Source organism: Ostrea edulis, chromosome 5 (assembly GCF_947568905.1).
Source record: "Ostrea edulis chromosome 5, xbOstEdul1.1, whole genome shotgun sequence".
NCBI lineage: Eukaryota > Metazoa > Mollusca > Bivalvia > Ostreida > Ostreidae > Ostrea > Ostrea edulis.
Window position 1 is genome coordinate 31,921,240 of NC_079168.1, and position 14,142 is coordinate 31,935,381.

At 35.7% G+C, this 14,142-nt stretch overlaps 1 protein-coding gene across 3 annotated transcripts; it reads right to left on the reverse strand.

The window, feature by feature from the left end:
• Positions 1-1,811: 1,811 nt before the first annotated feature.
• LOC125652230 (uncharacterized) lies at positions 1,812-7,130 on the reverse strand. Of its 3 annotated transcripts, XM_056165793.1 has the most exons (7): positions 6,962-7,113; positions 5,012-5,062; positions 4,555-4,918; positions 4,244-4,366; positions 4,118-4,171; positions 3,750-3,968; positions 1,812-3,407 (listed from the first exon to the last, which is right to left on the reverse strand). In XM_056165793.1, the coding sequence occupies exons 2-7, from the start codon at positions 5,045-5,047 to the stop codon at positions 3,181-3,183; spliced, it is 1,023 nt and encodes a 340-aa protein (XP_056021768.1). In that variant the 5' UTR covers positions 5,048-5,062; positions 6,962-7,113; the 3' UTR covers positions 1,812-3,180. The 3 variants fall into 3 exon arrangements, with proteins under 3 accessions (XP_056021768.1, XP_056021770.1, XP_056021769.1); XM_056165795.1 differs by lacking the exon at positions 4,244-4,366 and having other exon boundaries at positions 6,962-7,130; XM_056165794.1 differs by lacking the exon at positions 5,012-5,062 and having other exon boundaries at positions 6,962-7,100.
• Between the last annotated feature and the right edge of the window lie 7,012 nt (positions 7,131-14,142).

Sequence of the window (14,142 nt, forward strand, 5' to 3'; positions counted from 1 at the left end):
CTTCACCAAAACCCTTACAAGGAAAGATACATTGCTGGATCGAGTAAATGTTTTAAAAATCTTTTAATTTACACCTCGCGATGAATTGAAGACGAGACTTTTTGACATCATAGACAGTTGCTTCAACAACAAAAAATGAAAAGGGGAAATATTCGTGCCCAGTGATCAGTCATCCAAACAATTAGTTTGTTAAACACCACTCCGATTCCACGCACAGGCACTCTGAAGTTGAAATAAAAAACATACTGGAGTTCCCCATTGACGCTATCTTCGTGGTCTTTAGTGATCAGGTCTTCAAACAGTTCGTTCGAATTCCCATGGGCACGAATTGTTCTCCTTTGATAGCCGACCTCTTTTTCAATTCTTATGAAGTAAAGTTTATTCAAAAGCTTCTATATGAGAAGAAAAAATATCTTGTTGTGGCCTTCAACTCGACATTTAGATCTATCGACGACGTCTTATAAATCAACACTAATCATTTTCATTCATATGTACATTCGATGAATCCCTGTGAATTCGACATAATCGACACCACAGAATCCTCGACATCTGTTTCGTACTTAAATAGTTTGTATTGAAAATGCATATTAACGGCAAACTAATGATTCAAATTTATAAGAAACGGGATTATTTCACCTTCTCCGTCGTCAACTTCCTATCTTTATTTTGAAATATTCCATTTTCACCTTCATATGGTGTTTATCTGCATCAACTGGTACGCAAGATCTTGTTCCAAATATGATCAGGTTTTAGATCTAGGCAGGCTACTGAGAAACAAGTTGAGGTTACAGCGGTCTCGTTTAAAGTCTGCATTTCGCAAATTCTATGGTCGTTATGATCTAGTTTGCAAATACAACCTATCAATGGGTAAAATGCTGTCTGACATGTTTCATACTGATTGTTAGGCCGTTCTTGGCACACTGATTTTGATTACGGATTACTCCCTTTATCTGATCATGACATAAGCCTCACGGAGGTTGTGACCGGTCAACAAGGAATGCTTACTCCTCCTAGCCACCTAATTCCACCTCTGGTGTGTCCAGGGGTCCGTGTTTGTCCAACTCTCTATTTTGTATTGCTTATGGGAGTTATGAGATTGATCACTGTTCGTTATCTTGTGGTTTATCCAATGTACCTATTGTATATGAACCCAATTTTATGATGATGGATTATCCTGTTGTGTAAAACTTATACGGTACCAAGTTTGATGCACCATATGCGCATTTCGACAAATAATGTGTCTTCAGTGATGCTCAACCGAAATGTTTGAAATCCGAAATAACAATGAAGTTTTAGAGCTATTATAGGGAAAAACAGAGTGCCAAAAAAGTGGAGTCAAATTCGCCTAAGGATAAGAGCTATGTGTGAGGGAGATAATCCTTATTTTTGAAATGAATTTCTAAATTTTTTAACAGCGATAAAATATACATCCGTATTTTCAACCTAGTAACGAAGTACTTAGCTACTGGGCTGTATCTAAGTATTGTTTAAAAATCTAGCTACAATAGACTCAGGTATAAAATGTATAGGTTGACATTTTTTTTACACAATGTGTTGCTTTGTCACATTTTAGTAGATTGCAACAATGTGATAACACCATGTCTTTGGGGTCCCGTGGGGATCCGGGTTAGAATAGGTCTTCAGTACCCCTTATGACCGTTTGATCATATTGCTAGTTGTGTGAATCTGCATAATAGTCTTATATCCACAAAACACTGCACACTATTTTGTATTTCATGAACGAATGAATAGATATAAAATAATAAATGAAATGAATTGAACTCGACTCACGGTAAAAAAAAAACAAAAAAAACAAAAAGACTATTTTAATGTTTTATAAGCTCGTTGTATTTTTAGAAACTATACCACTATATAAAACAAAGAAAATGAAAATATTGGTGGTGCAAAGAAACAGGCGTTGCTGATAACGGAGGATGAAAAAAACATTTTGTGATCGAGCGGTGTCAAAGGTGGCGATACACTTCAAAAGCTTCTGTATACAACATTGTACCTCTTTTGACTACATGTGCGCTGGAGCATCGAAATTTGCAAATAGGAGATCGTTCACAACTAACTGTGTGTAAGGATGGACACGGGGAACTGTCTTGGCTATAAAAATAATCAAGGAGAACTCAAACACATGAAAAACATTCCAAAACGTGTGTGCCAGCATATGAAAACAAGGAACTACCTGACCGATGTATCGTGAAATATGTGAATATTTGAGCAAGTGCCCGGTAGTAAAACTATGTGACGCGTTTATCTCCCTCCAATTTCCAAACCAACCGAAAACCAATGGTTTATGCACAGCCCCTCGGCAGGCATAATCTTGCAAATGTAGTACCCGACCTTTATAAGCAAAGGAGGTTTATATGGATTTAGAACAAACCACTCGTTACGGGCGTCAACAGCTACCCGCCTTTATCATGTTGGTGTAGACGAGCAACTAATTTCAGAGGTGACTGAACATAAATCGAATGCTATCCGCAATAATAAATGCAGAACTGTGACACAAAAATGGTAAATGAAGTTCTGCAAGGAATCAAAGACAGTGACACTGATAACAATAACAATGATCGTAAATTCATCAAATCTGATGATCAACTTCATGTCACTGTAAATGTAACCGTAAATAAAAACTAAAGTTTGTATAAAAACTAAAATTTGAATATCTATTAGTATAAATCACGTCTTACGTTTTTGTCAGGTTAGAAGCATTTCTACATAAAAAGGTAGACCTACTTTCCGAAAGCTCCATTCCTGAAAAATAATGGGGCGTTCGAACAAAACATGTTCTCACAGGTGGATTTAAATTTTAAATCATGTCTTCTACCAAACATAAAGTTTTTTTTAGCTCGATACTACAATGCATGTATTGCAAATAGTAGTTTCTTCGAGTAAAGGGCAAAATTAATGTGAAAATAAAAAATTGGTAACTCGATTAGATTCGAAAACTATTCTTTCTTAGGGTCTTCTAAACATCATATAATCAACACAATGTATATGAATATTGAAATATCATGACGAAAGGTAATTTACAATACTAAGTATAACACATAGACGATTAGTAACTAATACAATATACTTGACGTGTGTTTTGATATTTTCCCACATAAATCAGTAAACAATCAAAGATTTCGTAAGTACTGGTTTATAGCATCGCTCTAATCATCACCCGAATCATTTACGTGTCTTGTACTGAAGTAAGAAAGTCACAATCCGCTCGATGCCCAAGGTGTTTAACTCGCAGTTATAAATTCCTCTGTTGGTGAGGAATGCAAAATCTAATATGAGTCCAACATGGCTAAATTCCGTCCCAGTGAGAATTTTATCGCTTGTTTGACTTGGTAGAGCGTGGACGTCTTTGTGATGAAACACCAATAGGGCAATATCTTTACAGTTCCCAACTGGTAACAACAGAAATAAATTATATTTAAAACCATGTTTCAATTATATTTAAATTTCAAGGTTCTATAATGAATTTACAATGTCACATACACATAAATATGCACGCGCACAGACACACATGCACGCATACATACGCATGTATACACACACATTGTGCACGCACACACGTGCATACATGCATGAACACACACGTATGCACGCACGCATACATACACACACGCATGCACGCACTCACAGTATACACAATAATACATAGTATGTCAAAATAAGCAATGTAACAAATTTATGAATTGAAGGCACAGTGAAAACTTTAACTTAAAAGGTTAATGCTAACTATCTACCTTCTGTAACTCCTCTCAGTGCTTCCTTTGCATCTGCTGCAATACGCGAGACGTTGACACATACTGCTAGCAAAGGATAATTAAAAGGTACCTTTCCAGTATATGGACGTCTTACTAAGTCAACGTTTTCTTCTGCTAAACGGTCTTCAAGGTGTTTCATCAGTCCATTAAATATTAGAGAGGACATGGTTGGTACAAGGGTTGTGTGAAATCCCAGGACTATCAAATAAAGCTATACAAGTTAATGTAAAGAAGTATACACATACAATAGGAGAGACAGAGGGGTAGAGATTGAGAGATGACAGAGTAGAGATAGAGGAGAGAGAGAGAGAGAGAGAGAGAGAGAGAGAGAGAGTAATGTGACTTACCAACTTCTTTTCTGTTGCACTTCTCAATCTGAGTTTCCAATGACTTACATCTGTCTACAATTATTAATTACATTAACTAAATTGTTTTAATTTTATAAAAAGGATAGAGAATTATGAATTCCCTACCTTTTGTTATTCTCAACTCTTCGTTTAGTTCTTGAAAGACATTTTGGCTTCTCGTGTCAATTGTTAGCTTTTCAATTTTCCTTTTGTCCTCTTTCCGCAGTTCTTCTAAATGTCTAATATTTTCTGTAATTAAGAATGGTTTGTTTTTTTTTTTTAATCTTAGCATATCGGAAATCAATTTTAAATTAACTGACTCTGTAGAATCTTAAATTTCCTGACCGACCTCTATCTACATAAAGTAGATATCAATAATGTTCCCGTATTTCAAAACATGTGAACTTGAACTTATACCCATAACATGCTAATATAACCTTCTCTATTTGTAACCACTGTTTTCATCTTCGACACCTCTTCTTCATATTTCTGTAAAGACTTTCGCATCTGAATCTCCGATCGGTCCTTCTCTAACAGATCTTTCTCCAGTCGGAGTATCCTTTGTTCCTTTTCTGTTATCTCGTGTTTTAGTTTTTTACAATGATCGTTTAAAGCATTTCTCTCTCCTTCCAGTTGTAGTATTCTCTCTTCTTCACCGTCTTGATGTCGTTGCCCGAACAAGCTTTGCTTATCGACACTGCTTTCTCTGGTTTTGTGAGATGAATCTGCATTTATGTCCATCTTTCTTCCGCATGTACATGTGTAGCTGTTGATTTTAGAGCTCAGCTCGTAAAACAGTTCCTATAAATATAATGCTATGTACATATATGTATGTGGGTACAGCGATCCATCGTCTTGTCAATTTTGTTTAAAGATCATAGTTATATAATTTACCTGCATTTTATGAAAAGTTTCAGAAAATGACATCATTCTGTCAGTGAAAAGCTGCAAAAGGAGAATGTACACTTATATAAGTATATAAAGAGGGTGTTGCACAGAAGCGGGAATTTTCCCTAATCGGAGCTCCGTGCCAACATTCGTGACGTAGAACTGACCTTCATTCATATTTATACTCATTGCGCATTTGCCATTTAAATACCTGAAGGATTCCCCAGTACTAGGGACAAGCCTAATACATTTTATGTGTCAATACATTATACATGTAGTCTAAATATAATTTTTGAAATCGTGAAAATTAAATTGTCTTCTTTTTTTTCTGAGTATCAGATACAATGTTTACGGTTACATGTTACGAGTGTATGAAATAGTTAATATTCTATACTACTACAGTCCAAAAGCTCTTATACTCGTATGTTTTATTTTCTAAAACCAACAATTGGCAACTGTACATGACTCTGGCCACAAAACAATATATGGGAAGTTTAATACGCATTAATAAAATTCAACATTATTCAAAGTGCATGCATCTGTAAAATTTGATTCAACATAAGAATTTGCTACTGGAATACATATAAACTCAGACTGTTTAACGGTTATTTACCTCGTTTGGCCTTACAGTTTTTCTTCCAAAGCTTTGCAAAGTTCACACCGGTTTTTCGTAAAAGATACCATGCCTTTGTCAACAACTTTCGTTCAGAAAGACATACAAGTTCTCGTTAGCAGCCTTGACTATTAAAACACGGGTATTGCATGCTGTATTCGGCGTGTTTGTTGAGAGTCTTATTCACAAACTAAACAGTGTCCAGGTTGGAAGCTTATTTCAAACTCGGAACATGGTAATAAACAGAGATTTGACATGAAACATTTATAAAAACTAGAAGCGTGTTTCAATTAAGAAAAAAAAATCTAGATGGAAAAGGAATATGAAAAAAAAATATGTTCGTGAGGGAGTCGAACCTGGTCGTTTTGAAAATAGAAAACATCTTTATATTTAAGAGTCGACGACCTTATCCACTGGAACACGCAGTAGGCCATACATTATTGAGGAAAATTAACGGACAGGTGAAGTTGAAAATAATACTAGTGAAGTTTTTTCGATTTTTTTAAATTTACCCAAAAAAAAATGCCCTCGTGAAACAAAATTTCAAAGCGACAGTTTTTTTTTTTTAGAGAAAAACTCGAAGAACATGTTCATGCTAAATTTATTTTGTTTCACGGTGGCAGTTTTTTCTGAAATTCGGGGATTCCCCTCCATTTCAACGCTAAAAATCATATAAATCGTTCATTGCTTGATTTAAATTCGAAATATTTTGGCTAATTTTGTCAATACACGTCTTTTAAACTTATTTTCAAAAATTATTGAATCAATACATACGTTTCATTTGGTTTTGTCATATATTTGAATAACTTAGATTTTTCGATCTTTCATGCAACACCTCTAGGGAAATTAACATGGGACGTGCAACACCTTCTCTCGCCTAGTAAATTCTTTACATACTAAATCAAATGTTTCAAGTGGTTAAACCCTGTTATTTCTCTTTACTTTAAATTCATGTTTATGACAATTCAATCGTTAAATTGTAATGGTAAATTTGAAATACTGTAGTTAATCATGAAGTACAGAGAGGCTAAATTTTAAACATTTTCCTAGTTTCCCAATGTCTTTTCAGTGGTTCACATCGACATCTTATTGAAACGACTACATCAAAAACAGTTGCTTTAATCGGTGTCATTAACACATTTTCTATATGTGTCATCATTTTTCAATTTCATTTGTTATTGTCGGGACTCAGTGTCAATTAAATCGAAAATGAAAGAAGGGTGACAAAGAATGCCAACGACAGCGTAACCAACCATCAACAGATGAATGAAATGTTGTCCCTCTAAAAACTCACAGTTTTTAAAAAGTTTTGGTAGTAACTGAAATCTTTTAAAAGGTCTTACAATTCTAATGTACTCTCCAAATCATTTGACGTTCACTGTAATCCGGAAACTTTAGATCTTCTTATCAAAATTTTCTCACTTTAAAAACAAATCAATCCCTCGATTACTTATGAATCATGCAGTGTGTCTCAAACTTATTCCAATACGGAAGTAGTTGTCGGTTTTCTATGGTAAGCCACTTGCGATAAAATTATTGATTTTAAAACCTACTTACACATATCATTGCAGAAATTCATGTAGTTATATCTACATTTCCAATGTTTTTCTATCTCTACAAAAAAGCGCGTATTAATCTTGATAAATATAATACGTCTATGTTGACTTCATGAAGCATACCAGCGTGAAGCATTGCAGTTCATAACCTCATGTTTTTACAAAATTAATTTTTTTCTTAAATACTACAGTATCTCGTGAAAACTTGCATGTGTTTATATAACTACTGTTAGGAACTGCATGTACTTATTCATAAGTTTGAGTGATTAAAGTAAACACTTCGCCCGTTTGATTTTACGACCTTAAAGTATATTTTTAAAAGTACAAATAGAATAAATCGGCGGATAAATGAATTATCTCTACGATTGGAGCGCAGAATTTGTGTTTCATTTGTGACTAGTTTGTTTGGCCACGTGTTGGATATACTGACATCAGGTGATTTTTTTAACATCTTACCGATAACTGAATGTTATTTTATTAATAATGTGCATGTTTTCCAAATTTTTCTTACCATATATTGCAAAAAATCCTCAAAATGAAAGGTGAAGATAACGAACAGTGATCAATCTCATAACTCCTACAAGCAATACAAAATAGGGAGTTGGGCAATCACGGACCCTGGATATACCAGAAGTAGAATCAGGTGCCTAGGAGGAGTAAGCACCCCCTGTCGACCGATCACACCTATATCTTGATCAGGTATTCGTAGTCAAAATCAGTGTGCCAAGAACGGCGTAACAATCGGCATGAAACACGTCAGTCAACATTTAACCCAAAGATAGGTTGTATTCATTTGGCAAATCTCAATCCCATGATCTATAATTGAACGGTAATTATCAAGTTGCCGTTGTTGAATATTGGAAGCTTACTATCTGCAATTAATTCAGACGATGTTACCACATATCGTAAAGTTTAATACTATTCTACGGGGTATCTGGGTTTTTTCTTTTCTTTTCTGTTTGTTATTGCGCTACAAATCCAGTCTTTGAGTTAATCATTCAATTACTATAACTACTAGTATTTCACAAATGGCACATAGATTGGGACCGATGTATTTTCTTACAGATGAAAGTGATTGACAACAGACATTGCTGCCACAGGTACTGGCGAGCAGAGGAAATCAGGACGTCTAGCTTTCCTTCCTCTGTCTCGGAAGGAGGACACAGTGGTAGTGTTAAATGCATGACCTGCTTGATTTGGATTGTGGTTTAACCATTCGGTAGAGCATTCGACTCTTCTAGAAGTATTTGAAGGTTCCTCAACTGAGGTATGAAAGGTGAAGATAATGAACAATGATTAATCTCAACACTCCTATATATATATTTATATTACAAATCGTATTTCCTCTCTGAACCAACCAATTTCAGCACGCGACACAATCCGTTCATATTGACTATGAACGGATTATGAACTAGTTTAAAGCACGCGACTGAAAGAGCGTAATGATTTGAAAAAATACAACGTGTTACAAAGATCTCGCAAAGTCATACCCCGGATCAAGATTCTGAAATTACGTGGATTATCATCCCACTCTTGTTCTTTCCTAGCTCCAAAATACAGTGCACCGTGCAATGTTGATAAAAGTCAAGGTAAAGTGTGACGGCATGTCTATGTTTTGAAGTACGTCACAATAAAATATTACCTGACTTATATACAAGCAATGTAAAGAAATGGTGATCTAGTAAATGAATATAAATATAAGAAATGAACAGCACTTTTGTGCTAGCGCGATTCACCGAGTTTGCCTCAAATCCAAATCCGTTCATATTGACCATGAACAGCTCAAAAGTGGTGTTCATTTCTTAAATATCGTGTCTCTGTTACAAGGAAAGTGATGATAACGATCAGTGATTAATCTTAAAAATCCCATAAAGAATACAAAATTAAAAATAGGACAAACGTGAACCTCTGGACATACCAGGGTGGGATCAAGCGCCTAGCAGTCAGACAGCATTCGACCTAACAATGACTTATTTGCACATAAGATCAGTATAACGACCATAAAATTTGCGAAATGCTGACTTCAAATGAGGCTGTTCAAACACCTGAAACATTAACGTATTTGTCAGTAGCTTGCCTTCATTTAAAACTTGATCATACGCAGAACATGTGCTTGCGTATCGAATCATCAAATCAGTAGAGAGAAACACGATATAATGGAATATTTTTACATTATTATAAGAAGTTGACAATGAAGAAGCTGAAGTCATTCCGTTTGTCATAAACTTGAGTTGTCAGTTGCCGTTAACACATATCTTTAATAAAACATCCAAATATGTAGCAGGGAAGGAAGACTCACTGGTGTCTCTTATTTCGAGTTCACTGTAATGAAAGGTGAAGATAACGAACAGTGATCAATCTCATAACTCCTACAAACAATATAAAATAGATAGTTGGGCAAACAAGGACCACTAGATACACCAGAGGAGGGATCAGGTGCCTAGGAGGAGGAAGCATCCCCTGTCGACCGACCACACCCGTCGCGAGCCCTAAATCCCGATCGGGTAATCAGAGTTATCCGCAGTCAAAATCTGTGTGCCAAGAACGGCTTAACAATCGGTATGAAACACGTCAGACAGCATTTGACCCAATGATAGGTTGTATTGACGAACTAGATCGTTATAACGACCATAGAATTTGCGAAATGCTGACTTCAATCAAGACTATTGAAACCCCTGTACCAACAACTTGTTTGTCAGTAGCTTACCTCGATTTAAAAACTTACTATAAGCAGAACAAGCTCTTGCATATCAAATCAGTTGAGATAATATAAACACCATATGCAGGTGATAATGGAATATATAAAATCAACATGCAGATGAGAAATGAACATTGTTGGTAGATAAAACGTCGCCGATATGTCTAAATGTTGAGTTTACGGCCACAGCAAGATATTTGTTCTTCTCATTTAGAAGCTTTTGACTAAATTCTGTCTCATCAGAATATAAAAACAGTCAGCTAATAAAGGATCATGAGTTGTGCCCATGAGAATCCCAACAGACTGCTTGGAGACCTGATCATCAAAGACTACGAAGCTATTGTCAATAGGGAACTCCAGCATCTTTTTATATCATCTTCAGAGTACTTGTGAATTGAATCAGAGTGGTTGCAATTCTTTGAATGACTGATCACTAGATATGAATATCTCCGTGTTCCATATTTTGCTGAAAAACATCTGTCTGTAATGTCTATAATATCAAAAAGAAATGATCCTGTAAAGTGTTTAAAAAGTGATATGTTTTGGTGCGGTTAATTGGAGAATAGTTTTTGTTATTTCAAATTTACTACAAATTCTTTGGAGTTTTTAGAATCGGCATTTGATTTGCACACCTTGTTCCATCAGTTGTGGTACAAGACGTCTGCAGTTTCTCCTTCAAAACACTTAATATTTCTGTGAGGGGCAACAATAGGGGTTTGGTATAACACATCTGGTGGTACTAATGGCATCCACATTTGGTTTAACAGCCGGACGTCAAGATAATTGAGGATCTAGGATTGAATTTAGTGTCATATTCAGCGCGACTAACACATCATTAACACTGAGATTTTCGAAAGCTGTGGTGTAAGGAAGGCCTTCATAATAACACCACTGATTCACATACCAGGACACCGTCAGTGAGAAATCCAGTTATATCTTATACCAAGGTTAGATCTGAATTGGGAATACCTAACCCAGATGTGAAGAAAAAATGTAATTTCTAAAAACGATGAGGTGTATTTAGCTTTAAAGGGCAATTTTGGTAGTAAACATTACTTTGATATCAATTAGTAATATGTTAGTATTTGATACGTAAAAGGCGAAGGTAACGAACAGTGATCAATCTCATAACTCCTATAAGCAACACAAAATAGAGAGTTGGGCAAACACGGACTCCTGGATATATCAGAGGTGGGACCAGGTGCCTAGGAGGAGAAAGTATCCCCTGTGTAAAACACAGCAACAAACCTATATTTCAAAATCTAACGCAATGCTGTATTTGAGAAATCTGAATTTTCATTTTGACAACAGGGCAGGAGCTACATGCAAGGTGAAGATAACGAACAGTGATCAATCTCATAACTCCTACAAGCAATACAAAATAGATAGTTGGGCAAACACGGACCCCTGGACACACCAGAGGTGGGATCAGGTGCCTAGGAGGAGTAAGCATCCCCTGTTGACCGGTCACACCCGCTGTGAGCCCCATATCCTGATCCGGTAAATCAACATTTCACCAAAGTTGACGACTTCGGAGAAAAGAGCTTTTACAACAAAAATTTCAGTACTTGTTCTGTGCTTGCTCTCTAGCAATAATCTATGTTGAACTGCTGAATTATATCATCATGCGTTTTAGAAATCTTGGTGGTTTTACTAGCATTTGTTTACAGTCTTATGATCTCATAATTCTCTAAAATAATATAAAATGGAAAACATGACAGACTCTGATCCCTGGAAACACCTGAGGTGGTATCTAGGAGGAGTAAGCACCTCATGTTGACCCGATCTCCAAAATCTGCATATATAATGAGAAACTCCAGCATCCAACATTTTTCACATCAACTTCAGAATGCTTGTGGATAGAATCAGAGTTGTTTTTAAAGTAGCATTTTGATGACTGATCACAAGATATGATGTCCAAGTTCCAATTTATTGAAAAAAATATCGTGGAGAACGGTACTGTAAAGCGTTGACAGTCGTGTGTTTTGATATCATTGATATTAAAAAAGTTTTGAACTTTCAAATTTGCTAAACATTATTTGGAATCTTTTAGAATCCACGTTTAATATTTAAAAAGGTTTGATTTCTCAAAATTACTAAAGGTTGGGGTTTTTTTTGTTGTTTTTTTTTTTGTTTTTTTAAATTGTGAGAATCCACATTTGATTTAAACCACAAACCACTTCACGAATATGTTGTGGCATAGTACGTCTAAAGTTTTTTTCCTTCATATTAGAACATATTTTAGTTAGTAGTAGAGACGGGCCTGGTAGAACACTTACTGGATCTTAACACCGGATTTTAACACCGTATCTTTGTATGGATTTTTAGAAGTTTAGGAATCCATTATAGGAACGGTAACGCACATTGACGGAGATGCCAAATGTGTTTAAAACTGAAATTTGTGTCGTCAGTAACATCGGACTCCCTGCAGTCATTTAGATAAGCTAGTTATATTCATACTTTAATGAAAGTGTATTGTTGTTATCCTGGTCCATCCGTCCTTCTATCACACTTTCTTCATTCTCAAATTTCTCTTTTATTTTATGCAGTAATCAATTATTAATATGATAGGTGGTGTACTGAAGATGTGCAATAAGGTTTCAAATTTTCAATTTTACACGAGGACAAAATGTCGATAAAAAAACGATGGTTCTTTTCTTAAAAGAAACCCTGGTTCCCAGAACTCATACATTTTACGCAATAGTCATATCATCTTTTGAAAGATGATTGGTGGTGTCCTGTAGATGTGCAATAAGTTAAGGTTTTAAAATTTTCCTTTTCACCCTGGGCGTCGAAAACGCCGCTTTTGTACATAAACCTGGTTCCCAGCACTCCTCTTACATTTGAAGTTGTAGCCAAATCATTTTTTGAAGATAGTTTGTGGAGTCATGTTGATTTGCAATAAGCTTTAGGAATTTTCAATTTTAACCAAGGTGCGAATTGGGTGTTGAAAAACGACGATTCTCTATAGAAAAATCTGAGTCCCATAACTCCTCTAACATTTTATGCGGTAGCTAACTCATCTTTTGGGGGAAGATCGGTGGTGTCCTTTAGATGTGCAATAAGGTTTTGGAATTTCCTTTGCTGTCTTAAGGTGTAAAAGTGAAGTTAACAAACTGTGAGCAATATCATAGCTCAAATAAAGAAAACAAATTTCAGAGTAGGGCAAACACGGACCCTGGAAATACCAGAGGTGAGATCAGGTGCCTAGGAGGAGTAAGCATCCCCTGTCGACCGGTCACATCCGCCGTGAGCCTGATATCTTGATAAGGTAAACGGTGTAATCCGTAGTCAAAATCAGTGTGCAAAGAACGGTCTCAATTGGTATGAAACATGCCAGACAGCATGTTACACAATGGCAGGTTGTATTGGTAAACCATATCGTTATAACGACTATAAAATGTATAATATGCTGACTTTAAATTTGACTCTTGAACCTCTGCAACATCAAATTATTTGTCAGTAGCCTTTCTTGATTTAAAGCTGCCCATACGCATAGCAAGGTGTTGCGTATTGAATCTTTGTAAAGACATAAACTCCATATGCAGATGATAGTGGAATATTGCTACACAAACAATGGAGAAACTGAAGTCATCTCGTTTGCCATAAAGTTGAGTTGTAAGTTTGCCGTTAACATTTATGTTCCATAAAATATTTACATACAGGCATGAAACAGATTTGGAAGAGTCTGTGGTGTCTTTTATCTATTGGGATATATCGAATCGACATAAGAATGAAAATGATTGTCAATATAAAAAACGTAGGTATATCTAAATGTCGAGTTGAAGGTCACAACAAGAGATTTGATCTTCTAATGTACGGACAAATGGGGTGAGGAAATGACGAACAGACACCTGGTGCCTAGTGCATTGTGTCAAGTACAATAATATCTGTGCTTTAAAGGTTAGTGTCTCAACTATATTAAGGTATCTTCCACAATTTTATGGAATCAGTTGCCTGAGCCTGTCAGAAGCTGTGATTCTGGTGCATCGTTTAAATCAGCATATTTGCAGCATTACAACCCAAACAAGTGATGTATGTTTATAGTTTCCCCAGTGATATTGTGTATATGTTTTATGTATATATATTTCATATTACACTATCTATTTTCTATCACCTCAGTTATATGTCTGTGCATATGTTTTACACAGGACCACAATATAAACCAATCATTTGATACTAATTGTACTACCCTGTCTAAATGAATTAATCTATCATTATCAAAGATATTTGAACAATTAAACATTGATAAGAGTTGGGATGACCCCGG